Source organism: Salarias fasciatus, chromosome 2, assembly GCF_902148845.1.
Source record: "Salarias fasciatus chromosome 2, fSalaFa1.1, whole genome shotgun sequence".
NCBI lineage: Eukaryota > Metazoa > Chordata > Actinopteri > Blenniiformes > Blenniidae > Salarias > Salarias fasciatus.
This window is the reverse complement of record NC_043746.1, coordinates 14,603,253-14,628,893: the sequence shown is the minus strand read 5'-3', so window position 1 is coordinate 14,628,893 and position 25,641 is coordinate 14,603,253. Positions and strand designations below refer to the sequence as shown.

The window sequence follows — 25,641 nt, the reverse complement described above, 5'->3', positions numbered from 1 at the left end:
GCACATGGCTGCCTGGGTGAAACTGATGTTACGATTGTTCACCAATAATTTAATTATTTTTTCCTGAAAAACTGCCATTTTAAATTCTTAATTTTTATGTGGTGCAATGGTTACAGTATGTTGCAGATTTGTTCACAGTGACCTTCTGTTCAAAGTCAAATTAAGTTTCATGTAACATATTGCTCCATCTTCTTTGACACCACTCTATCCAATTTAGTGGAGCTAGAGTTAATCAAAACTGACAGTGGGTGGCGGCAGGATACACCCTGGACATGTCACCAGTCCATCAGGGAAAATACAGAGGGACAGACCGCTAAACTCACATTTACATGCATTTTCCAGTCTCCAATTAGCCTGACATGCATGTTTTGGACTGAGAGAGGAAATTGGGGTATGGAAGAAATGACCCAGGCTCAGGGAGAATATGCAAATAGGGGCTCCAACAATTCAGGGTCACCAATCATCTCACATGAATGTTTTTGGACTGTGGCACAAAACCAGTGTACCAGGAGAAATAAACCACAAACACAGAAGCAGGATATACAAACTCTTCATAGAAACCCCCTGCAGGATCCACAACATTCTTACTATGATTAACACAAGTAACCACTACATTACAGCCCAAGATCAGTAATGCATCAGTGAAATCTAGTTACTTTATTAAATGTAAAGTAGCATTGGCATCATGCTTTCAGTGTGAATATGTAAAAACGTCATATATCTTCATGCATGCAGAGAAACATTCCTACAAAAAGGATTTCAGATGTTGGAACAGATTTAGAATTCCTATTATTATTATTATTATTATTATTATTATTATTATTATTATTATGCATATTTAGGTGAAATGATTCAACATGAGATATGAACGTGGCTTGGACGACATTGTATTACAAATTTCACTGATTGCACGAGGAGACATCGTTAAAAATAGCACATACTCGAAAATGCACAGCTCGTTCTGGTTTTGTGAAATATATTCATTATATTTAATTAAATTCAGGGTGTTTCATAATGTGCTTGGAGCTCCTTGCACCAAAAGAAGCTATTTTACTATCGATCTCGACACGCATTGCCTTTGAGGATGCGCGCGTGTGTGCCATCGTGCCAGCAGACGACGTAACGTCTCTCCCGCGCGCGCTGCGCTTCCACGCATTTACCGGCGCGCGGTGTCATTCTTGAACACGCAGTCAGGTGTCGCGCTTCTATCACGCTGCCGGTGACGCCCACCGGCGTCTCTTTTTTTCCTGCCGTCCACGTCCGACACCAGCAAGGAAACCGCCTTATTTATTTATTTCCTCCCTCGTGTGTATGGGAACGGATGACGTAGCGTGATTGTATGCGCGTGGGCGTGGAAGAAAAATGTCAACGTGCAGCGCGAGAAGGGGAGAAGCCCGGAGCTGAGTCGCCGGGTCCGCAGCCTCAGGAGGGTGTCAGCGGCGAGCGCCTGCTCGGTGGCGGGGGTTGGGTGCTATATCTGTGGGGGTAAAGTTCCCGGCGGTCGCCGCGAGCGGTCAGCGCATCTTCAGGCGCCGGAGGTGAGTTCACCCGCACCGAAGCCCAGCCTCCCTTCCTGGATGTGAGCACGCAGCGACGCTTCGACGGCAGACCGCTCGGGGATCGCTGGACGTCCATTTCGTGTAAGTTTGTGGACTCGAGGCTGGGGCAACTTCTACTGACCGGGTTGTAGACTCCAGCGGGCGGCAGGCTGCTGTTGCACAGGTCCGACATCCGTGTTTCATCAGCTCGCGGCGCGGTGACGGGCAGGGAGCCCGCCGCCCTCCCCTTTCCCTCCTGGGCTTCATCTTTGCAGCCTCTCTGTGTGAGTTGGAGCCGTCCATCCTCTTACAGGGATGTGAAAATCATGCTTCTGTTTGCATGCAGGAAGCTGTGGGGCGTGACGAGTAATCATAAATAGTGTTTCCCCCTTCTTATCTCATATAATCGTTGCATTTCCCTCCCTGTCCTGCCCAGCTTTAAACGAGGCCCTGTGGTGTGGCGTGGCTACTCTAGGTGCATGATGGACATGCTACATGGGAGTCAGAGACTTCACATGAAGCTGCCTGAGTGTGAGGACGCCTGTCCTCTGTGGCTGGAGAGGATGCTGCAGCAGCCCCATGCATGTCGCTGTGGGGTGTGGTTGGCAGAGCCGGACAGACTGTCAGCAGTAGTGTGAAAGCACTCTCCCCCAGCAGCAAGCAGCACCTCACCCCTTAATCTCCTCTTTGACAGCTCATTAGAGAGCCAGCCACATTACAGTAAGCCACCCCAATGTCTCCAGCATAATCTTTCCACCCAGCGAGCCCACTGCCATGCCTGACCGCTGTGTTGACAGGCGGGGGAGCCCTGCTTTCTGTAGCAGAGGCGGCTCCAGGAGGCTTGTAAATCTGCCCCAGTGGACGTCCAGCATGTGTTGCACTTCGGTTTGATCAGAGGCTGATGCATGTTGTGGCGCTCCTAATTGGGGCTAATGCGGTGTGGAACAAAAGCAGCTGTACTGTGGATAGTACCACACATGTGAATTGTATTTTCAAGATGACCTCACCCAGTCACTGTTGAGTCTCACATCAGGGATTTCCCAAAATCTTACTGACTTCAAATGTACATGTCCGTATTTACTCTTTTCATTACCCCTAAGCCAACAACCCTCCCCCTGTTTGTCACAACTTCATTTGTTTATACATAATTCTATCTTTTCCTTCATAGCTACTGCTGTCCTTAGTGTAATGATTGACAGGCGGTTCCCAGAATAATCCCAGTGGACCTCCTCTTTGCCTCCTCATAATTCTTGCAACCACAGTTTATCCTTACCAGACTGTCATGTCTTGTAGAGGAGGGTGAGGTTATCCCTGCTAACACATAATGCGCTCATGCATGCAAAAATACCCCTTCACATTGTTGTGCATGCTAACATGGAAAACACTCTGTGTCTCTGGTATTGGATAGCAGTATTGACGAATTCAGAGGCAAGGTGAAAGAGATCATAGCCCGTGCAATAAAACTCGCAACACCAGATCATATGAAGCAGCGACCTGAGTCAGGAAGACACTTTGCGCTTGTCTGTTTGGGTTGACTGGTCATTGAGGTCACTAACTAGTAGTGATTCTGCTGGCGTAATAGTTTTTAGGTCATATGCTCCACTCGTGCTGCTCTTAGCACGGTTACTCAGCCTCTCAGCGGGATCTTTACTGTGTTTTAAGTGTGTGTGTGTCTGTGTGTGTAGACAGTGGAACGATGTCGGGACTGTGGCCAGACCTGTTCTGACAGTCGACACTTGGCTGATGCTGACACACGGCTGCAATAACAAGGGTTGTATGTGTGTATGTGCACACGTTTGTGTATGAGAGAGAGAGAGACCGCTAAAGATAAGGCAGCAAATGTGCAGTATCAGGAGCACTCGTATATCAGTCTAGCCACACCCTTGATGTTGATGTTTATCCTCGCCTCGTGAGGTGTCTTTGTCTGAGCACCAGCTGAAACACGTTTTATCTTTATTGGGCTTTTATGTCACTCTGTAGCCTAGTTAATATATAACACATTGCGGACATATGTGGTCTGTCTCTGGCTTTGTGTGTGAAACAAGTTTGCGACCACTACAAAGACTATGAATCTGACTCCACCAAATCAAAGACTTGTATCTGCACAAGCTTAAAAAAACTGTTTCACTTTTCAGTTTTTGGGTGATTTGTGTTTTTGCCTAGTCTGATTGCTTGGTAATAATATATATGTTGAAGTAGTCGCATATCTCTCTGCAAACAAAACTGTGTAAGTGCACATAAAGAAAAGATAATGTGCTGCAGTTTGTAATTATTGTAAAACATGCAGTGTACTTCTGAACTGTGAGAAGCGATGAATCAGGTTGCATTATGTGGAAAATAATCCATCCGTCCATCTTCTTTACTGCTTTACCCTGCACAGGAACTCTGGGCACTGGAACCAAGGAAAACAACCTGGGTTTTTTTTTTTCCTTTTTTGATCTTCAACTTAGGATATCACATGAAGATAATTAATTGGGACATAAGGAATACCATTGATTTCGTAACAATTTCTTATTTGACATATAAAGTAAAGGAAACTGATGGTTGCATCCTATTCTTCGTATCAGGATGAGCTGCTTCTCCTTTCTCTCATTGTTCATTTTGTCAGACACAATGTCTTGCATTAGGAATTTGTACAAAACATGTTGATTAAATATTGACAGCGCAAACATGGTAACATGGTAAACGGTTAGTAGGAAGTAAATACGACCATATGATGAGAAAAACTAACAAAAAACATCTATTTTTCATTTTTAACCAGAGTGTGGTGCAGGCTGATCCTGTTTTTGTCAAGCGGTAATTGGGCTTTTTTTTTTTGAAACAGAGTTGTTTCCACCTCTCTGTGTAGCTTTCTTTTTCAGTAGGGAACGAGACAGACGTGAGAACAGAATAAAACTGTGTTTACCATCCATTCATCCATTTTCTAAGCGGCTTCATCCTTTTCAGCCAATCCCAGCTACTTCGGACGAGGGCAGGTTACACCCCGGACAGTTCGAAGTCATACAGAATAAATGTTGAAGTTTTGCAAATTAAACTCCCGGAATTTGAAACAACATCACATGTGACAGGAGACATGTCGGGGGCCCTGCTGGAGTCCAGATAGTGGTTTAGAGTAGAGAGTTGGCAGAAATGGTGGACAGACTCCCTGACCAGGTGGACGGATGAGAAGGTAATGGTGGCGAGGGAGGAGGGCTGCACACTGAGGTTCTAACGCCAGTTTGACTGTTAAACAGCAGTAATTTAACAACAGAGGCAACAGACCGGAGGGCTCTGGAAAATATGAACAGTAAAATAATTGTATAGCTTTAGTGATGTCAACATTAAAGACCAGGTGATTTCAACAGTGCAGAGAGAATAAGAGAACGGATGGAAAAAATCAACACAGCAGAATTGTGATTGCTTACTTGTAGGTAAATATTTGCAAGTAAATGTTTGTTGAACGTGTGAATTTATTTTTAGCTTGTTTAGTATGTTTTTTCCTTTGACTTGCGTTTGCTTTTCTGTTAGCTGAGTTCCTGAGATACTCTGTCACGGTTCTGGAGAAGACATCCTTCCAACTTCGGGCCTCAGTGTGCAGGAGCTGATTCTAGGTGACTTTGACTTTGGGCAATGGCAGGGTTCATCCTAGCCTCGTAAACCAGCCCCGCCCACTTCTCAGTCACGTTTGGATTTGGGAGTTAAGCTTAGTCTGGATAGGAGCCCATAGAAACTTCGTGCAGGGGGTGTCGGTTACTCCTTTGACTGACAGCGTACTTCAGCCAATCAGCGCTTCAAAACAAATCAAAAGCTTCTCTAAGGTTTAGCTCTTTAGCTCTAGCTTCTCTACACGCAAAGACACGCGAAAACGTCTTTTCCTGTTAGAAACTCACCAAGTGCAGACTCTTGCTCTTGTTGTAATACATGGTATTTTGGCTATAACTTTACTTATTGCAGCTTTCAGAAAAGGTTAAAGTTTATCTCCATAATCTCCGCTACGCGCAGTGATGGCGTCGCTTCCGATTTAGCCACCGGAATTTGCCAAGAAAATTTGAAAACAAAAAGCGGCAACGCTGATGGGCTCGGCCGTTTCATGACCAAGCCGAATCCCCTTCTATGGGCTCCTACCCAGACTGAGCCCAACTCCAAAATCCAAACTTGGATGAGGAGTGGGCGGGCCTGGTTTACCAGGCTAGGTTCTCCCTGGACAGGTTGCCTTTCCATCACCGGACAAACGCATCAGGTTTAACAGCAATACACCTGCGAGAGATTTAGAGACCCCAACTCTAAACAAACAGTGTTTTTGGACCGTGGAAACAAAGCAGTGTAACAGGAGAAAATCGATACATGGACTCTAAGAACATGCAACCACACAGAATCCCACAGCCTGAACTGTGACTGTGAGACACAAAGTAATATTAGTTTAAATGTCTGTCTTGTTGAACTTAAAGCTTTTTCAGTTGGCCTCTCAGATGTATTACTAGCATGAATATTTGTAAGGCTTTATATTGTACATTAACAGTGATTCCCACAAAATTAACTACCAGGTTAAACCCAGAAATACTTGGTGCATTGCTGTAAACCTTTTTTAGACCTCTCATCTCACACAGTAGATAAAATTAAACACTTCGTGTTCTGCCATTAGCCAGACAAGAATTACAGCCTTGCTTCTATGTGTGTTTAAATATTCTGATGTTTTGTTGATGATGATTAATCCATGTTGATACCAATATTTTCCTTCAGCAATAGTTCTCCTTGCTGTGAAACAGCAGAATTTCATCATCAGTTCCTTGTTCCCACGATTCAGTGATTTAGTGTTTAAGCTGATCTCCTGAGTGCTGCTTTCACTGGCTTTAAGGTGCAACTCTGTCGATGTGTTACCCAATTTATGTAAGTGGTTCCAGTACGGCTTGATTTAATGAGTCACACACTTTTTTGAGGTTGGTAAAGAATGTGGGATTGCATCAACCGGTTTTTTTTTTTTTTTTTATGTTAGGAGTGGTGATGAAGACGTTTTGTCTGTTGAAGGGTTTCTTGTCATTTTGTGAGACTCTCCAGCAGAACAAAAGATAGACTAACTGTTGATACTTGAAGGACACAAAGCAACTTAATGACTAGGACCTGCGCTGGCTTTGTTCTGCTTCTGTGAACATTGAAGTTGCTCGTTGGCGTCTCATTGCCCCAATAAAACGTTCTAGTTTCCCACATAACATTCCTGGTTTTCAGAGAACTATAAACTCTGAGATTTAGCGCCCGGTTGGCAGCTTGGGAACATGTGGTTCCAGGATGCTCTGTGGGTGGCTGATATTATTTGTGCCTGTGAACACATGTTGGTCTCAGGTGAAATTTGAATTTAGAGTGTGTGAAACAGATTTATTTGACCTGTGTGCTTTATAGTTTAGAATTCTGACAAATCTCTTTGAATTACATGGGGTGGGAAAATAAGAAACACCTGTTTTTTGTTGAGGCAGTTTAGAGAGAAGCTGGTTTTGTGATGCTGTTATACAAACTGTTAGCTTCCAGTAAAATAAAAGTACTGTGTCTGTGTAGCTGATGATACCCTAAATTCAGACATGACAATTATGCGTCAGAGCACTGAGAAAGCATGGTGCATGCATTCAGGCCCTCTGGGGCGCTGTGGAATAAAACCTGCAACATCTTACCTTGTGTCACTCAGATTCTAGTGATTTATATGTGCAAGTTGTGAGACATGCTTGCACGGTGAGCCTATCAACCGACTGTAAATCAATGGATGTTTGTGACCAGAGAGAGAGAGAATACGTGACAGCTGTATCTGTCCCTGGTTGTTCAGTTTGAGGCTGGAGTGAATGCGAGCCTGTCAGAGCTCGCTGTGTCTGAATGATCGCTCTCTGTCTCTGTGAATGAGACTGAGATCAGCAGCATCACCATGCCAGCAAATGGGGGGTGAGGGATTGAGAAGAATGTAAGAGGAGCAGGGGGAGATGGTTAAAGATTGGTTTCTCCACCAGTGGGCTGCATTTTTTTCTATGTAGCTCTGGCTCTTTCCTCTTGTCTGCCTCGCTATTATCAGCGTAATCAGCCTCCATCTCTCTCTCTCTCTCCCTCTCTTCTGGTTCTCACTCCGGGTTTGTCTGTGTGTGCTGTGTAAAGATTCATGCAGAAGAAAGCTTCCTTGCCCTCCAGCATCAGTGCATTTTTGTCTCTCACTCAACCTCGACTCAAAGATGGGACCAGATAACAAAAATCATGAGTGCTTGAAACACACAGCCTCTATACTACCATTACAGCGAGGGTGTGTGTGTATGGCGTTCCTGTGTGTTTTCAGCCCGCTTGAGACTCATCCTTCCCATCATCCTTTGGTATGAAAGGAAGAGTTTTTGAGAGCAAGGGTTGCCTTGGTAACTATTTCTGCCATCTGTGTATGTTGTGTGAATGTTTGGCAATGTGTGTGCAGAAAAAGATGGAGGCGCCCACGGTCTTCATGCTTCATCTCCCTTATCACTGCATTATTTATTTAATAGTAGACAGAACGACTGGGAGGTTACTGGGTTACAATTCACTGCTGGAAGAGATTAGAGGAGTCCACTTTCAGCTCAGTAAATGCGTGTCACTGTCACACACCTACATCAGGTCTATGAGTATAGAAAACATGCCTCAGCTGAATGGAGAGGAAAGGAAGAGAGAACAGAGTCTGTGTGTGCCGCGTTTTGTGGGGCTCAGTGTTTTGTGTAGCTTAGCTGAAGGCATCTACCACTAATTATTGGGATAACTGAATAATTGAACTCCGAAGCACAAGAATGCAGTACATTTTCTAGTGATCTTCCTAAATTATGTGGATTTAGTTGTTTGCTTGTAGCTCCTCCTGAGAGTTGGAACGATAGACTCCATCTTTGACCCGACTCGTAGATTAGTTTCATGATAAGTCACTTGACATAATTTTCATTGCGTTCTTCTGTTGGAAATTGAATCGCGACAGAAAATATATGCAGTGACTTCTCTTAACGTAACACATTTACCTCTTTTCCAAAAGTATTTCACATTTAAAGTAACTGAGAAAATACAATATAATTATGTTTACGTTCAAACATTAATTGAAAAAAGTGTATCTAGATTAACATGTTAATACTTACATACAGGTTTTTAGGTTAAATCCAAAAGCTAATGCCAGGTATTTGACCTTTGTAATTTTTCTTGTCTTTGGAAAATGAAATTTTAATTTTGAATTACACTAATGGATATAGTAAAATGAACGAATGTCAGGCAGACTGCTGGTTGCTGTCTGTTTTGAAATCTTCATGGAACTCATGAGGGTGCATAAATAAAGAGAAGCAGTGCGAAAGACAGATGAAATCAAGCAAAGTCCTCTCACCTAAATGCTGAATGTTTCTCTGGGACTCCATTAGAGCAGGCTGTCTTAGTTTAGGGAATTTGCAGTTAAGTAATGAAGGAGCACAGACATCACATTAGTTTTTGCTGGACAGAAAAAGATTATGTGCTCCCTTGACACAGGAATGACAAGATTAATCTAACTAATGGAAGGATTTACGAAGAAAGAAAGAAAGAAGCATCCAGCAAGGTGCTAGAAGCTAAGGTCTGAAACTGTGTTGTCCAGACACATTTTCATGCACTGTAGAGCTTCTAACTACAGCTCGGGGACTGCAATAGGATGCTGATAAATGGCCCACGAGTAAATGTTGGAGAGAACAGGGTGACAGAGGAGAGTGTAAATGTTATTCCCTAAAATAGTCTGTTTTCCCCCGGCTGGAGTGCGTCACATGTCTTTGGTGGAGAGCATTGTGCAGAGTTGTGCCGTGTAACCCAGTTTTTAACAATGACTCACACATTTTCCATCTTTTCTTTTTCCCTCTCTCCTGTCCACTTGTCTGTTTGTCAAACAGAACCTCTCCGACATCGAGCAGCTATGTAGACTTCTCGGTGACACGCTGGTGATGCAGGGCCTCGCAGGGAGGAGGAGCAGAGACTGACTCTCCTCCGTTTAGGCACACCCAGCACTCTATGTCTGTCCTGACTGGACAACTGGAGTGCTATGTCATCAACCACACCCCCGTCGGCCCAACCCCAAAAAAAGGGAAGGAAGCCTGAGAAATCGGAGGTGATGGCTGATTCGGTGCCGGCCACCAACGAGGAGCTGAGGAGCAAACTGATGGATGTTCAGATCGAGCTCCAGCAGGAGCGTGGAAAGGTGAGGTGGCAGAGAAAGCAGAGGAACAAGTGGAAGTGTACCCATTTGATTCCCACGAGAGTCTATAGACAACCTGCCATACGTGGTGAAAAAGTCCAGTAGGGAAAATGGTAAATGATTTTTAATGAAATATCTTGCCTTACACATTTTGGAGGCAGCAAAACGAGCCGTAACAGACATTTATGAATAGCAGCTTTAAAAATTGGAGGCTCACAGAAGTTGTTTCAGCCTTGTGATGTATTTATTTCTTTGGCATGCACAACACTGGATGGCTGCCCTTGAGGTCTTCGTGTCTCCAGATTGACAGCCTTACACCCTCTCACACCGCCTTTCTGTATCCTTATTAGTCTGAAGTACAGCAGCAGTTCCCAATGCAAGATGCACTTTGAAAGGAATGCATCTAATTACTTTACACTTTTCACTTTTTATCCATTCAAAAGGCAGTTTTTTAACATATACATTTTTCTTGTAAATTATAAGTAGCAAACGTGCAAATTTACACAGCTGATGTAAAATTTTTAAAGAAAAAATATGTGTAAATAGGGTGCTTGGATGCTAGGCTTGTCATCCAGGTGGTATGATCAGTGACCCGTTATTGTATTTTGGTGCACGGTGCATATAGCAAGACGCTTAACTAGCGCATTATCTATTTTTTTGTGCCTCTCTCAGGTATGTAAGCTCCGTGAGCGACTCCAGGAGCAGCGGCAGGCCCGAGAGCTCGAGCAGCACAAACATGCTGTTGCACTCACTGACCTGCGTGCCAAACTTCATGAAGAGAAGCTTCGTGAGATCGCCACTGCCCGCGAAGCTCTGGCACGACAGCATGAGGCTGAACTGGCCAGGACCATCAAGATCCGTGACGCCGAGGTGCAGCGGCTCCAGGGCCTCGTGAACGCTCTGAGAGATGGAGCAGCTGACAAGCTCAAAAACGCTCTGCTCGGAGAGGCTCGGGAGGAGGCCAGGAAGGCTTTTGATGGGGAGAGACTTAAGCTACAGCAGGAGGTAGGATATTTTCTTATGTGTAGGTGACAGTCTGCTATATTTTTATCTTGAGGTCTTAGAAAAAAGCTTGCATGGACTGTAGTAACAACACAGGAAATTGGCGTCTTATAATCTCAGAAAATTAATTATTGAAAACACTGAGTGTTGCTCTACATGTGTCTTTGTTCATGTGTGGCTGTGTATACCTTTTGAAAATTTGCTTCTGAAAAACAGGAAGCAGGGTGGAAAAGCTTGTTGCCAAGCTATTGTTTCACTGTGGCCTTCATAGACTGACATGGCATCTAAATTTACAACAGTTTAATGGGCTAGAAACACTGTTTATGAAAGCATGGATATCAGCCTCTGTTGTACAGGGCACTGATACTGTTGTGTGTGTGTGTGTGTGTGTGTGTGTGTGTGGTTGTATTTTAGATTCAGGAGCAGAAAACAGCCAGGAAACAGGCTGATGAGGCGCTGGCAAACGCTCTTCAGGCTGATAAAGCCAAAGCTGCTGATCTGCGAACGGCCTACCAACAGCACCAAGATGAGGTGCATCGTATCAAACGCGACTGTGAGAAAGACATCCGCCGACTGGTGAGACCGCATGAAACTGGAAAATGTGCATTACAGATAATTGTTATCACTTCCAACTGTATATTTAGTTAACTTTAATCAAATAAAACCTTCAACGACTGTGATGTTCTAACACATAATTTGTACTAGCTCTTTCTGTTTGACTTTCCTCTTGGTCAATAATACTTCTTTGCAGCAACGCTGGTTTATTTCTGCTTGTAAATTATACTACGTTAGTAAGGAACATGCATTTGTGGGATGAGCAGCAGAGCTGAGTGTGTGGGTGACAAACTGGTTACCCTCAGCAGTGTATGAGCTGCGTGGGCAACAGGAGAAGATTATTGTGGCTTTGTATGATTCTTTAAAAGAGTCTGGAAGATTCTATTTCAAAAAAATGATCATACATGTTTTTTTTTCCCTCAAGGCTTCCCTCATACAATCAAAAAAAGCTCAATAATGGAATAATCTATTAACTAAAAAAATTCCATTGGCACAATCTACATCTAAGCTCTGCGGCTCATCCCACTAATGTACTTATATTCCTTAAAAAGGATACACCTTTAAAGTGGGAAAAGAACAGGATTTCAAACATCAGAAGGCATATTACCAGGAAGCACTGTTACAACTAACACATTTTCTTATATGCTTAGCTTACAGCAGTGTCTGTTGCATGAGCAAACAAGCCCCCATTTGACGTCACGTTCAAACTAAATTTTGATTCCTGCAGCCACCAATAGAAATCTTTCTGTTTTTTCTAAGAAGCTGATTGAGAAAGCAGATTTTTGGGGTCTTAAAATTTGATACCGAGCATGATTGTTTCCCCATAATGACTTCTCTGTGATGTACATAACAGGAGACGTTGACTCTCAATGAGCTGACTGCAGTAAAGTTACAGAGTATGAAGTTACAGTAGTGGCCTGGATGTTGAAAGTGGGGACTTACAGGTTTGAACCCTCTGTAGGTCACAGAGTTAGATGTTTGACCCCACGGCCTCCCAGTACTCCACTCTGTTGCAGCCCACCGTTTTATGCATGTGCCGTCAAGGTTAACTATGAATGGGATGAGTGAAGTGCAGAGTAGTAGTTTCCCCAAGAGGATCAATAAAGTACGTTTTTTTCCTTTTTCTCAAATACTTCAAAGAAAATAAATAACACAAATGTATTCTACATTGATATTTGCCAAACAATCTGTGACATATAACAAGCAGTAATTCTGCGATCCCTTTCACGACCTCATTTTGATATCATCTAGTCCTCACACACCGGCATCTGGTTTCTTGCTTCTGACGTTCAGCTCCAGCTCAGCTTATCTGGTCTGTTGGTAGCTAATGGCTGCAGTGCCTGCCTGTAGTTTATCTTCACAGCGTGGTGCTTCTAAGTCTTTATACCTGCTGCAGTTAGTCATTAACCATTTAACACACAGCGTGGCTGCAACAACATGCGTTCCTAACTCAGGAATGTTTCACCAAGGAGAGTGAAAGAGTAGGATGCAGGATCATGGTTGAATGATGAAAGACGGCAGTGCAGGAAATACCAGTGTTAAAGAACAAAATACAGAGGGAAGCAGAGGTGCTCACAACTGTCATAATGAATTGTGTGAATACAGAGCAAGCTCAAAGCTTCCTAATTCAATCAAGGTTGCACTTTTTTTTATTGTGAAAACTTGCATTGATAATTAAAACCTTCCTAACATACCTTTACATCTTTAGTAACCATTCTCTCATTCAACACTCTCACAGATGGATGAGCTGAAGGCGAAGGATCGGGTGATGTGTGCTCTGGAGCGGGAGCTGGGAGTGCAGGCCGGCTATGCTCAGAAGCTCCAGCTCCAAAAGGAAGCTCTGGATGAGCAGCTGGGTCAGGTACGAGAGGCTGAGAGGCACAACCACGGCAGCCCCAAGAGAGAAATCATGCCTGGACTCGGGGAAAACCAAGACCTCGTCAACAACCAGGTAGACATGAATACACAGAAAAACAAATGTAGATAGTTCTGCATCGATACAGTCATTCATTGAAAACACCAAACAATGGGCGAAGATACAGATCAGATTTTATACAGTGATTCACTTTTTTGATGCCGACACTTTTTTCATTTTAGCTTTCATTGTAATAATACCGAATGCCTTCAGAAATGGTTACACAATCCCAGAGATAGAAATTAGAAAGAAAATAAGACACTGGAAAGTCGCACAGTTTTCTTGGTCCCTGAGATTTGCTGTTTTTGAGTAAAAATTGTGACTGATCCTGGTTTCACCTTTTTTCAGGAGGGAAAATTTCTACTTTGAGTAAATGTTCCATTCATTTGTTTGCAGCTCATGTTTTCCATTCCACTTGAAAGCTTATTATTTGGGACAGCCTAAATCAGGCATGTTTGAAAGCCGACCCCGTGGCCAATCACGACTCAAAGTAATATTTATATGACCTGCCCCCTCTCTTTAAATGGTTTTTTGTGCACAATCTAAATTAAAAAAAAAAAAAAAAAACTCAAAATGTTTTAAATAACTTGTGTGTTCTGCACATTTACCCCATGTGAAATGACAATTCATCCCTCATCCATCACCTCCTCTGTCCTGTCCACCTCCATTACCTGCCTGCCTGCCTGCATGTTCTCCCTTTATCAGTTTTTGTCTTCCTCCTCCTCTCCTCTCCCCCCGACTCAACAGGAGGTGGAGGAGCGTGACATGAGGAGGTTCCAGCTGAAGATTGCGGAGCTCCACTCAGTCATCAGGAAGCTGGAGGACAGAAATGCGCTGCTGGCCGACGAGAGGAATGAATTAGTAAGGAAGACACGTGTATGAGTACGCCTGTGCGTTGATCGCAGTCATACACATTTTCTTTTCACACAAAAAGATGAGTTAAATGAAAATATAAACCTACAGAGAAAAGTAGTTTCTGCGAAAAACTGAAACTGGTTACTTCAGGAGTCCTTCAGTGAAGCTCGTACCTGCTCAGCACAGGGAGGAATTTCAGTGTCAGAGGTCAGAACATAAGATTAAAGTATTTCCCCTTCCTGTTTCCGCCCTCTGTTCAGCTAAAGCGTGTTCGAGAAGCAGAAAGTCAGATGAAGCCCATGTTCGAGAAAAACAAGCGGCTATCTAAGAAGAACGATGACCTCCTGCAAACACTACAGCGCATGGAGGAGAAACTCAAGAACCTGAGCCGAGAGAACGCCGAGATGGTGAGAGCCGCCTGCTTTATTCTGTCAGCTCTCATTTCTCTCTTGATGTTACAGATAAAATTACATTTAAATACTTTAAACTGTACTAGAAGATCTTATTGTTTTCCAGTTCTCAAAGAGGTGCTTTGTTTTTCTCTTTCATTATAAAGAAAACAGGACCTCTGCTGGCTATTTGAGGAAAAGCCTCTGTTTCTCTCTTTTCCTCCCTCAGAAGGAAAAAGCCTCCTCTTCCCGTCCACCCTCACAGCAGCAGTGCATTCAGACCCAGCTGAAGCGTCCGAGCTCCCTGACAGACCTGAGCCATGCTCACGAGGAGCAGGAAGTGGAGTTTCTCAAGCTGCAGGTTGCTGAGCAACAAGGCATCATTGACGAGCTCACGCAGGTCAAGACTTTCCCAAAACCACAATAATCATTCTCCAGAATACAATGTCTATTATTCTTCAGACTTCTGACTGCCAGTGTCTTAGAATTTCAAGAGGTTTAGACTTATTAGGTGCTACAAAATCTTTTCTTGGTTTTTAAAGTCTGGATTATTATTGATTACGATAATTAAGCCTTCCAATAGAAACCAGAATTCTGTGTCATGTAAAATCCTTATTGGAATATATAAACAGTCCCCTCCTACATTGGTCATAGATAATATGAAAGTAAAATCCGTACATCAATTTTCACATCTGTCTGTGTGTTATGTGGGTTCCAATAACCTATTTAAATACAATGTCCAGACTGTAGTGGGAGGAGTCTCATAATCTTATTACTTCAATGCCACTCACTGTCAGATAGTTTTGACATTTCGTCACACGTGACATTATTATGTAATCTGATGAAGTAATGAACCGAGTAGGATAAGTGGAGTTAATGCAGCACATTACTGTTTTAGATATTCTTTTTACATTTCTTTGCATAAAGGTCAACTGAGCCATGCTACTTTCACACATTTGAAACAGGATTTTTTGATTGTGTGAATGTACTTTAATGTTTACATTTAGTCTTCATCAGATAACAATAGAAAATAAAATGATTCATTTTGATATTGCCACATGAGTTCTGTCACGATTGAATTTAGTAATAATTAGTTTTACATTTTCAGAAGCATCATTAGTTGTGTATGAGTAATCGATCCAATTATTTGAATAGATTTTCCCTTTCATTTCAGTTTTATTTATGCAGCAATATAATGACACCTTCAGAGAGGCAAAGCCCAACAATTCCCTCTGAGCAAGTAGAGAGGAAAAACTGACTTTGAGACAATGTTATCTTCCCTTAGTAGAATAGGGAGCCAGTTCCACATTAGAAGAACCTGAAAACACCGCAATGAAGCATCACTCTTAGGAAGAAAGGCTCTGCTGGGACGAGCAGCTTTTAAAGATATGACGAAGCCTGACTGTTACCTTAAATTCTGTTTTAGATTTGACAGGGAGTCAATGCGTAGAATCTAGTATGTGAGAGATGTGATTTCTGCAGCCCGTTTCTGTCAGAATTCTACTGCGGTATTTTGAATTCGTGAGAGACTTTTTGGACACCCTGAAAATAGGGAATTATAAATGCAGGGATTAATTTTTCAGCATCACTCTGAACCAAAATGTTCCTGACTGTCGTGATATCATGGAGAATTTATTATCTCTCCATGACAACATTACTTTTCACAATATCTTTTTTTCCTTTGAGAACCTCAGATTTTTTTTCCTAAGCAGTCTAAATTAGACAATGCTGAATGAAATATTAAATTTGGCTGGCGGTTCATTCTTTCATTGATCTATGCGGCTGCTCAGTGCACAGAGACATTGTCATAAATTCACATGTGATGGTGGCTTTGTCAAACTGTTCAGGCTGATCTGCTGGTTTTTTTTTCTCTCTCTGTAGGAACGTGACCGATTAGTGATGTGCAAAAAAACCAGAAGAAAACCTCTCAAAATGTCAAAAGTAAGTGTGAGTTTTTCCAACACATCTGTTGAAGCAGTGAGGTGTGACTAAGCAACGACCAAATCTGTGGCTGACTGATCCTCAAGCAGCCTTTTCAGTTGTGTGTGTGTGTTTTTTTTTGTGTGTGTTTGTGTTTAATTGGACTCATGAGACAATAATGACAGCTTCCATTCCAGCTGGGAGCATCATGCTGAGCATACACACACACACACACACAGACACACACACACACACACACACACACACACGGCAACGATTCACGTTTTCAGTCGTGTCTATTTAGTGATTTTTTTTTCTTCTTTAGAATAGTTCACAGATGGGTCACTAAAGCTTAAAGTTGAGTTTTGCATTTAGTGTGTCTGTGCTTCACTGACTAAATGTGGAGAACAGTGTTGACAGTATCTAATTGGTTCTGAAAGAAAAGTGCTGTGTGTACGTCTGAGTCGGCATGTTTGTTTGAATACATCGGGGGCATTTCAGAGTGTGATGTTGCTAGGAGGAGGAGTTTGGAGATGCTTGCCGTATATTTCCTCTCGCCTCTCCTGCTTGAAGCAGTTTAGTGAGCTTGGAAAGTTCGATGCAGGCTCGGGCAGAGTAGCTTTGCTTTTGGACCGGCATCTGGAATTTTTTTTTTCCCTCTCTTTTTTTTTCAAACACTGGAAAGCAGCTGGGAGACAAACGCAGCTTCGGGCCTTCTGCTTTATCTGTGATAGCAGCTTGATTAGATCTGGAAACTTTTTTTTATGATAGTGAGGGAAAAAAAAGAATTTTCTTTGACACATTTTTTTAGATTTTAGATTTTTTTTTATAGTTTATTGTCGATGTTTTTCATTGTCGTGACAGAATGACGGAGTACCTCCTCCTCATCCTTTATTTCTCATCGTTCATTTGTTTGTGTGCGCTTGTCTGCCTTTATTTCTCGGGTTGCCAGGAGATGACTTACAAACACGACGGTGAGGAAACAGTTCATGAGAGTCGCTCCAGGAAGTTGCGACGCTGCATTTTCTGCTATTAATTTAAATTCAACCGATCTCTGTGCGACCTCGCAATTTTGTTTGATCACCACAAGTTGGAATTGCAGAATCGCAACTTTTTGAAAGGACTTTAATGATAAAGAAACATGCAGCAGCTTGAACTTATTTGACATAAATTACAAAAAGAAGTTATTATATAACGTATTGTTTTGTAAAGTAGACTGACATGTTGAAGTAATCTAATCTATTTTGGGACATGTTTCTGTGACTTTATAGTTGTTATCTCTCTACTTCCTCCAGAGGCATGTTGTGGAGACATATTTTGGATTTGATGAGGAGTCGGTGGACTCCGAGACGTCCTCTCTGACCTCCTATAACACTGACCTCACTGACCGCACGCCTGCCACCCCGGAGGAGGACCTGGAAGAGGTGCATCTTTTCTAAGTTTTCATGTTATGTTGTTCTTATAATAGTTGATGGTTTCGCTAAATAAATGTTACAATCATTGATCAAAAATTAAACTATTTACAAATATGAAAATGACTCTCCTACATGTGAAGGTGACGGCTTTCTCGTTTGTTTGACCTTGTCCTTCTTTGACACTGCAGAGTGTTTCCCGTGAAGAATCAGAACTTCGTTTCCGTCAGCTCACCAGAGAGTATCAGGCTCTTCAGCGGGCTTATGCCCTCCTGCAGGAGCAGACCGGCGGCTCTCTGGATGCGGAGAGAGAGGCCAGGGTTTGTATCTGTCCCCTGTCCCTTAACAAAGCACAGCTGAAAGTAAACACGAGAAATAAATTGTTTATAACTTTCTTCTTTGCTGAATCACTTTTTCGCTTTGTTTTATTTCTCCCGCAGACCCGCGAGCAGCTGCAGGTGGAGCTCCACAGCTGTCAGGCCAAGATTGTTGACCTGGAGAAGGCCCTGGCCGAGAGGGGGCAGGTAATAAAGACAAAGGATGGGGACTGGAGCTCACAGGTCCTGCTGTCACTGGCTCTCCTGCATGTGTGTCTGGCTGCTCTGCTCCTGGGCTGGCGCTATGCTGACCAGGTCTGCCGCAGAATCCTGTGATGTTTCTTCTTGCATGTGTGACTTCCCAGCTGTGCCTGCATGCTCCACTTCGCCCTCCGCCCGTACTGTCGGTGATGGTGTTTCTCATTGTTTCTTGGCCTCTCGGAACTGTTTGACAACTATCAAAAAGACGAATGGATTATTAGAGATAAACTTGTTGTATTTCACTATCATTACAAACATGAACGTACAGTTAGGGTTCATTTTAATTTACTAATACAAGCAAAACTTATCATGAAATATATTAATCTGAGAAGTAAACCAGTGCTACCTTTAGTTTTGAGCACCTTAATTCTCACCTACAGTTAAATAATGTCATGAGAGACTACTGATAGTACAACGCTGAATTAATCTCGGTAAGCCTCCTATATCTCATCGATTCTTTTTCTTTTCTGCATGTTGCCTGTCGGACTGTGATGTGATCCAGCGCTGTGGTTCTGATTTGCTGCTCCGCTGTTATTTTTTTTTTTCACCTCACATTGTCTTCTGTTCCTCTCATTACTGTGAACTCCTGTTGTGATTTGTGAATGCAACTCTTTCTGTTCTGTTATCTCAGGACCGTGCTTCATCCCTGTGGATCAATAAAACTCGTGCCACTCTGTTCTTGCCTCTCTGTGTCTGTGTTTCATCTGCATGTGTCAGGAAATGGTCACTCGGCAGTAAGATGTGTGAAGACCGGTTTGTGGTCATCACGTCCTGTCACTGGGGATGCTTTCCTTCCTGTCCTCTTCTTACCGGTGTTGTTTGTTGCTGATGATTTGTTTGGTTGTTATGGCAGGATTCAAAGTGGGTGGAGGAGAAGCAGTACTTGCTCAGGACCAACCAGGAACTGCACGAGAAGGTAGACTGAATCACTCGCTAGCACCACAGCATCCATGGATACTTTGGACCAGCTCGGGTTTCTTTTTTGCAGTACCTCATGTGAAATATAAATCTTGTTTGCTTAAAAAAAATTATCAATACAAAAGCTTATTTTTTTTATGCAGCCTGAAACAAAACCTAAAAAATTGAAAATAGCAACAATTAGCTTTAAAATGACAGTATGAATGTTTAATACTAGCATAAACCTTAGCTGAGCCCTTTTTAAAAGACACATTTTACTTATCAGTCAACTAATGTATGTCATTGAAAATAAGCATCTCTGTCTTCTAATATGTGCAAATTTATTGACTTCACTTTCGTCAAAAATGCTGTTGAAACCTGAGCTTATTTAATTAATATACTTAGTTCTCTGAAACTCATTTGATTGTTGTTGCCATCAGTAGTTTTGATCCTTCACTGTAACACTGAATCATGTTTAAAGAGGTTAAAACAGATGATGATCTGAGAGTCGAGAAGAGTTATGCTCAAATGTAGTCAGAAATAGTAAAAGTTCATCAGAAAATAATGTTCAAGTAAAGTACGGAAACTTGAAATATCTCCTTAAATTCAATAGTAAAACACAAAGCCTAATCACTAATGAATCTCTGTGTAAGATAGAGAGGCACATATCTTTTCTACCTGCTCATTTAAGACTTTTTAATGGTCATTAATATACAGATGTGCAATTATGTCAGTATTTATTTCAATGAACTTAACATAGAACATGATACATGAGCATCTTATGCATTTATTCTAATTTATTTAGATTATGATATCTATTGTGTCTGATTCATTTTTATTAGATTGTGATCAGTTTTATCTCAAATCAGATATGAAATAATTCTGCTTCAGTGTCGCAGATTGTATTTATAGGTCATACAATGAAAGCATCTTGAAGATTAAAGATAAATTTCTGTCTGCAGATGTGTGCCTTGCAGCAGACGGAGTCGAAGCTGCAGGCTGAGGTTCAGGACGCTCGGGACCAGAATGAGCTGCTGGAGTTCAGGGTGCTGGAACTGGAAGTAAGAGACTGTACCAACATCAAGCTGTCGCCAGGAGGCGACAACAACAGCCTCAGCTCCAGACGCAAGACCTACATACAGTGACTCCTCAGACAGACATGCATTCCCTTTCGCCACTCATCTCAGTTCTTCACTGTATTTTGAGTTCCCTTTTTTTGCATGGCAGCTGTGCGCATACCCCGTCACTGGACTGGAATATTTGTTTTTTACAATTTCATTTAATGAATGTTTAATGTGTTGAGATGAATATAATTTTTAATTGAATAAAAGTGTATTTGCGTTCACCATCCATTCCCTCCCCTGTTCATTTTGTCTACCGTTTTTGGCATGCATTTCCACTCTGTTACATTTTCCATGAGACAAGAGATATATAGCACTGAGAAGTGAAACGGTACAATAATGTGGTGCATTACTGCATTTGGTTATTTTTGGTTTAACATCACACATACTGTATGAAATTTAGAAAGTAATCAGTCTGCCAGAGTGAGATCAGTGGCTCCAGTGTCTCTCAAACCAGTCAGATTATCTGTTTGTATAGCTGTTGTGTCATGCAGGTGAAACACCAGATCACAATTTCAGGTTGTGGTTTTATGAGCATGACTTCCTTCTGGTTTGGTTGGATTGTCCTTTTTTAATTTTTGAGTTTCCACCTCCCTCATTTCGGCAGATCCCGACCATGTTTTCAGTGTCATGTGAGTAAATTCCTCATTCCCTTCCATTTCACTTTTGCATTTACAGAAAGTGTCTCTCTTTAGGTTTTCCTTCCACTGAACTCACATTCTTGGTGACAATGAATCTTGTTGAAAAAAATGTACATCAATGTGTTTGTTGAGCTGCATGAGTATTAACACGCTGTTTCCTTCTCACAGGAGAGGGAGCGCAGATCTCCTGCCCTCAATCTGCACATGTCTGCCTTCCCTGAAAACAGCAGCAGTGCCCTGCAGATCTACTGCCACCAGGAGGGAGTCAAGGTGAAAATTCTTTCAAAAAACAGACTTTCCCATTAATTCTGTCCTTCCCTATTTCTCACACGATATCTTGGTTCTGACCTTTGTGCAGGATGTTATTATTCCAGAGCTAATGAAAAAACTGGATATTCTAGGTGATAATGGGGTGAGTTTGAGTAACCTGTCACTGAAATAATCTCCAATGGCACTCTTTTTTTTAAACATTCAATTTAATATTATTTAATATAATAATTCATTTTCTGTAGAATTTGAGGAATGAGGAGCAGGTAGCTGTGATTCAAGCCGGAACAGTGATTTCTCTCTGTGAAAAGGTGAGAGGAAATCCTCCCTGTGCTTTCAGTGACACCCAGTGGACGCTCATTGCTCATCTCTCTTTGTGGCCATTACAGCTTTTCTATTTGAATTAAAAAATTAACCAATGTAATTACTAACAATGCACGCTTGTCTATATGACTGATCCTGAGATTTGAATCTAAAATGACTAAAATATCAAGAAAGATGAAACCCCTGTGACTCTAATCTTTCGATTCCTGCAGTGGTTAAAGCAGATAGATAGCACCGAGGCTGCTCTCACGCAGAAGATGATTGATCTGGAAAATGACAAGGTAAATAGAAATGTATTTTGGACATTTTACTTTAGCACCCACAAAGTGTTTGTGTTTTATTTGTCTGAAATGCATTCAGAAAGTGTTTTTTTTCCCTGCTATGAAGTTGAAAAGCCTTTTTGTGTTGATTTTTATAGATTTTTTTCTGTTCATCTTCCATTGTGTGTTCTTTACCACGCTGTTGTCTGATCTTGTTGCAGGAGCTATTCAGTAAGCAGAAAGGATTCCTTGAAGAAGAGTTGGACTACAGGAAGCAGGCCTTGGACCAGGCCTACATGGTACGAATCCCGGAGCAGTATTACACAGTGTGTGGTCTTACTTGTAGAAATTACATATTTAATATATCAGAAATCCCCAAACTCTGTTTCAAATATTATTCACCAGTGTAAAAGGCAAAACAATGTCTTATTATACAGTGATTCAGGAATGCAGGGGCACCACACTGTCATTACAGCATGACACATAAACATTTGGGACCTCATTAAACATCATCAACGCAACATACTCCATGAAGGTAAAATTTGTCACATCGTGTTGGGATACTGCATCTTTTACCACTAAAGTCTAAATTATAGAAATAATCTGAGGTACTCAATTGACAGAGGAGTTTGTCTGCTTATTTGCAACTGCTTCCTGTTTATCCTCTAACGAGGCCAATCACAGTTTTTCTCTCACAAAAAGCACGAAATACAACAATGAACATTCGCTTCACGAATATCTTATTTAATATCCTTCACATGGAAGTCAAAGAAAATTCCAGACAGGATGGGCTGAACCTGACTGAACGGTAGATTTGTCAGAATGAATGATCTGTAAATATTCTCTTTCATACTGACTTCAAGAGATGATTGCAAATAAACATTTAGGTCAATATCCATCTATTTCTAACCATTTTGTTCGGTCAGTTTTGGTGTTGGTTTCTGTTTTTAGTCTGAATTGACATTGTGTTGCTCAGATCTTGGTTTTTACATGGTATTTGCTGTGCCAATATCAATTTTCCTGTTAGAAAATAAGACCAAAAGCACAGTTTGTTCAGTAATGAAATTGCCATGTAAAGGTCAAGCTTAAGTACCCGCTAATATAAAGTGGAACAGTGTCCCCACTATCTGCCATAGTCACAGTGATGTGTGTGTTTGTGTGCTTCCATGTGTGTCTTTGTGCACGCTTGTGTGTTTTTGCATGCGCATGTGCATGTGTGCGTGTGTGTGTGTGTGTGTGTCTGTATACCTGTATGTATGTATGTATGTATGTGTATGTGGCTGGCTATGCAGAGGATCGAGGAGCTGGAGGCCACGCTGTATAGCGCTCTGCAGCAGGAGCAGCCGGCATGCCAGGCGGTGGCTGAGTCGCTGACAGACAGGCAGAGGGAGGAGCTGAGGCTAGCCGTGGACAAGCTGCGGCGTCAGATTCTCAGGCAGAGCCGGCAGTATGACAGTCAGATCTTACAGGAGCGCATGGAGCTCCTACAGCAGGCCCAGCAGGTAAGGCTCAAAGCAAACCAAGTCAGGTTGTTGAGTCCTGCCCGCCCTCAGTCTGAACCCTGGTACCCACCAGAAACCTCTGACCCCACCAGACCTCTGAAAAAGATGCAGTATCCCTGTGCGTGCTACCTGTACAGTACTGAAAGAGTGAACAGATGAGTGTGTGCGTGCGTGTGTGTGTGTGTGTTTCATGTTGATATGAATAGCCCCCCCCCCCCCTCCAACTCCTTCTGTGTTCCTCCATATTCCTACCAGCTGAGTAGTTTTACACCCATGGCTTGAACACTTTGTTGTTGTTCTTCATTGACCGCACCAACAATCACCGCGCCCTAAATGCCATTTCCGTCAATTGAATTACTCCTACTAACAGCGCCTTGGACCACCGAACATCAACATCCCTTAATAAATCAGTTTGGATTGACAAAGTGATCAGATCAAATAAATTCTGTTATTTTGTGGAACCGCTCAGCTTTCAGCCTGCATTGATTTGCAGCAGCTGGTCATATTATGAAACGGCTGTGTTTCAGTGACCGTGCAGTCGTGTAGCGTCGCGAGGACACAGAGGCTTTCTGCCGATCGCAGCGGAGCGCTCTTTCATCCAAAGTGTTGCTGAGCTTTAAAGTCCCACAGACGGACTCACTTCAGCCATTCAGTTCAATCTGCTGCGTGGTTGCCATGACAGCTCATTCTTATCCAGCACAGCTGCCATGGAGACAGAGGGCATGATGGGAAGCCAGCAGATTATTTGAAGTGTATTCAGTGATAATTGGTTCATCGCCTTTAAACGGCTGTTTTCTGGTGTTATTACCTTGTGTCTAAACAGATTTTGACCCACTAACCACTTCTGTTTTTTGTCTTGCAGAGAATTAGAGAGCTGGAGGACAGGATTGACTTGCAAAAGAGACAAATAAAGGAAATAGAGGAAAAGGTACATGTTTAAATGTAACTTTTGCCACTGACTTGTAGAATATGTGGGCCAGAATTGATTTTTTTTTTTTTCAATCTCTGCTGCAATTAAGTTGTGATATTTTACAAATTTCATGACACATCTTTTCTTCTCTCTCCTTTAGTTTCTGTTCCTCTTTCTGTTTTTCTCTTTAGCATTTATTCTTTGGCCTTAATGAGAATGACAGTGGAACCACATCAGGTAAAGTGTGTGTGTGTCAGTTAAAGTGTGTAAACAGAGTTATGGTGTTGATACAATGATGATGCTAAAATCAGAATCTGAATTTTTTTTTTCTTCTAGGTGTTAAGGTGCTGTGGATGCAAGCAAGGATGAAAGAGAAGCAACTTTTTTTATGCATATGTAGACAGTTCACAAAAACCTAATGGCCTTTTTGATAAACGCGCACTTTTGCAGAGGACTCCTACCTGGAATGTGAACCTGTTTGAGAATTTAATGCATACCCAGATATTACATGAGATTATTGAGATTTATTTATAGAGTGGTTCTTTAACCTGGACCATAAAACCTTAACTCCTCCGTGAGAAGCAAACACGTGGATTTACAAAGAGGAAACTCTGAATCAGAGGACTGACTTAAAGGGAGCCACAGCCTGAGCCGTGGGACTGCTCAGTAGTACAGTGAAAAAAGGAGAGACTGAGCCGAAATCTGCATGCCAAGTGGAGAGGATAGAGGATTCTGGCAAAGTCCAACGTCTGCGTCGTTTCTAAGGAGACGGCAGTGAAACCAAGTTCACAAAGCTGGAGCTGAACTTACTGGAAGCTTGTTGTTGCAGTGTGAGGAGGAAACCAGGACCAATACAAAACCAGGTTATTATTAAACTTTACCTCGAAGAAATTTCTTCTTTAAACCTTGTTTGCTTATAAGTGATAATTTATGCCGGTGTTTCTGTTGCTTTGTTTTCCATACCTCATCTTTGGATTATGCTCATGTGAAGTGGTCACACATTAACTTGCTATTTGTATCAGGTTATGCATTAGCCAAACTCCCTGCAGAGTTCTGAGGAAAAGTTGCGCTTTTTCATGTCCTATCTTAAAGCAAAGCAAAAGGCAGTTCACTATGTTTTTAAGGTAAAAGATGCACAACGGTAATAATTACTCCAAGCAATAGCCATGTGAATGACCATGAGACTATATGAATATTGCTGGAAGAGGGACTTGGAGAGATCGACACTCCTCGGTTCGGTGTGGTACAGTCAGAGGTGGAGGAGCAGACAGGTCGAATAGGAGTTGGGGTAACCTGAGAGATACCATTGCCCAACAACTTGCTACCAAGCTGTTGACATGTTGAATTATAGATAAGTGAATATTAAGTACGTGCATCTTTTTCTGTCTTTCTTTATC

General features: G+C 42.2%; 1 protein-coding gene across 1 annotated transcript; it reads left to right on the top strand.

Moving 5' to 3' along the window:
• The first annotated feature begins 1,163 nt into the window (after positions 1-1,163).
• jakmip1 (janus kinase and microtubule interacting protein 1) lies at positions 1,164-24,879 on the top strand. Its single transcript, XM_030108638.1, has 23 exons — positions 1,164-1,640; positions 9,395-9,699; positions 10,369-10,701; positions 11,113-11,274; positions 12,992-13,204; positions 13,916-14,029; positions 14,284-14,430; positions 14,642-14,812; positions 16,294-16,353; positions 17,628-17,756; positions 17,936-18,064; positions 18,185-18,268; positions 19,176-19,238; positions 20,182-20,280; positions 21,150-21,251; positions 21,340-21,393; positions 21,494-21,559; positions 21,785-21,853; positions 22,054-22,131; positions 23,125-23,334; positions 24,197-24,262; positions 24,405-24,481; positions 24,581-24,879. The coding sequence occupies exons 2-22, from the start codon at positions 9,544-9,546 to the stop codon at positions 24,453-24,455; spliced, it is 2,556 nt and encodes an 851-aa protein (XP_029964498.1). The 5' UTR covers positions 1,164-1,640; positions 9,395-9,543; the 3' UTR covers positions 24,456-24,481; positions 24,581-24,879.
• Positions 24,880-25,641: the final 762 nt, after the last annotated feature.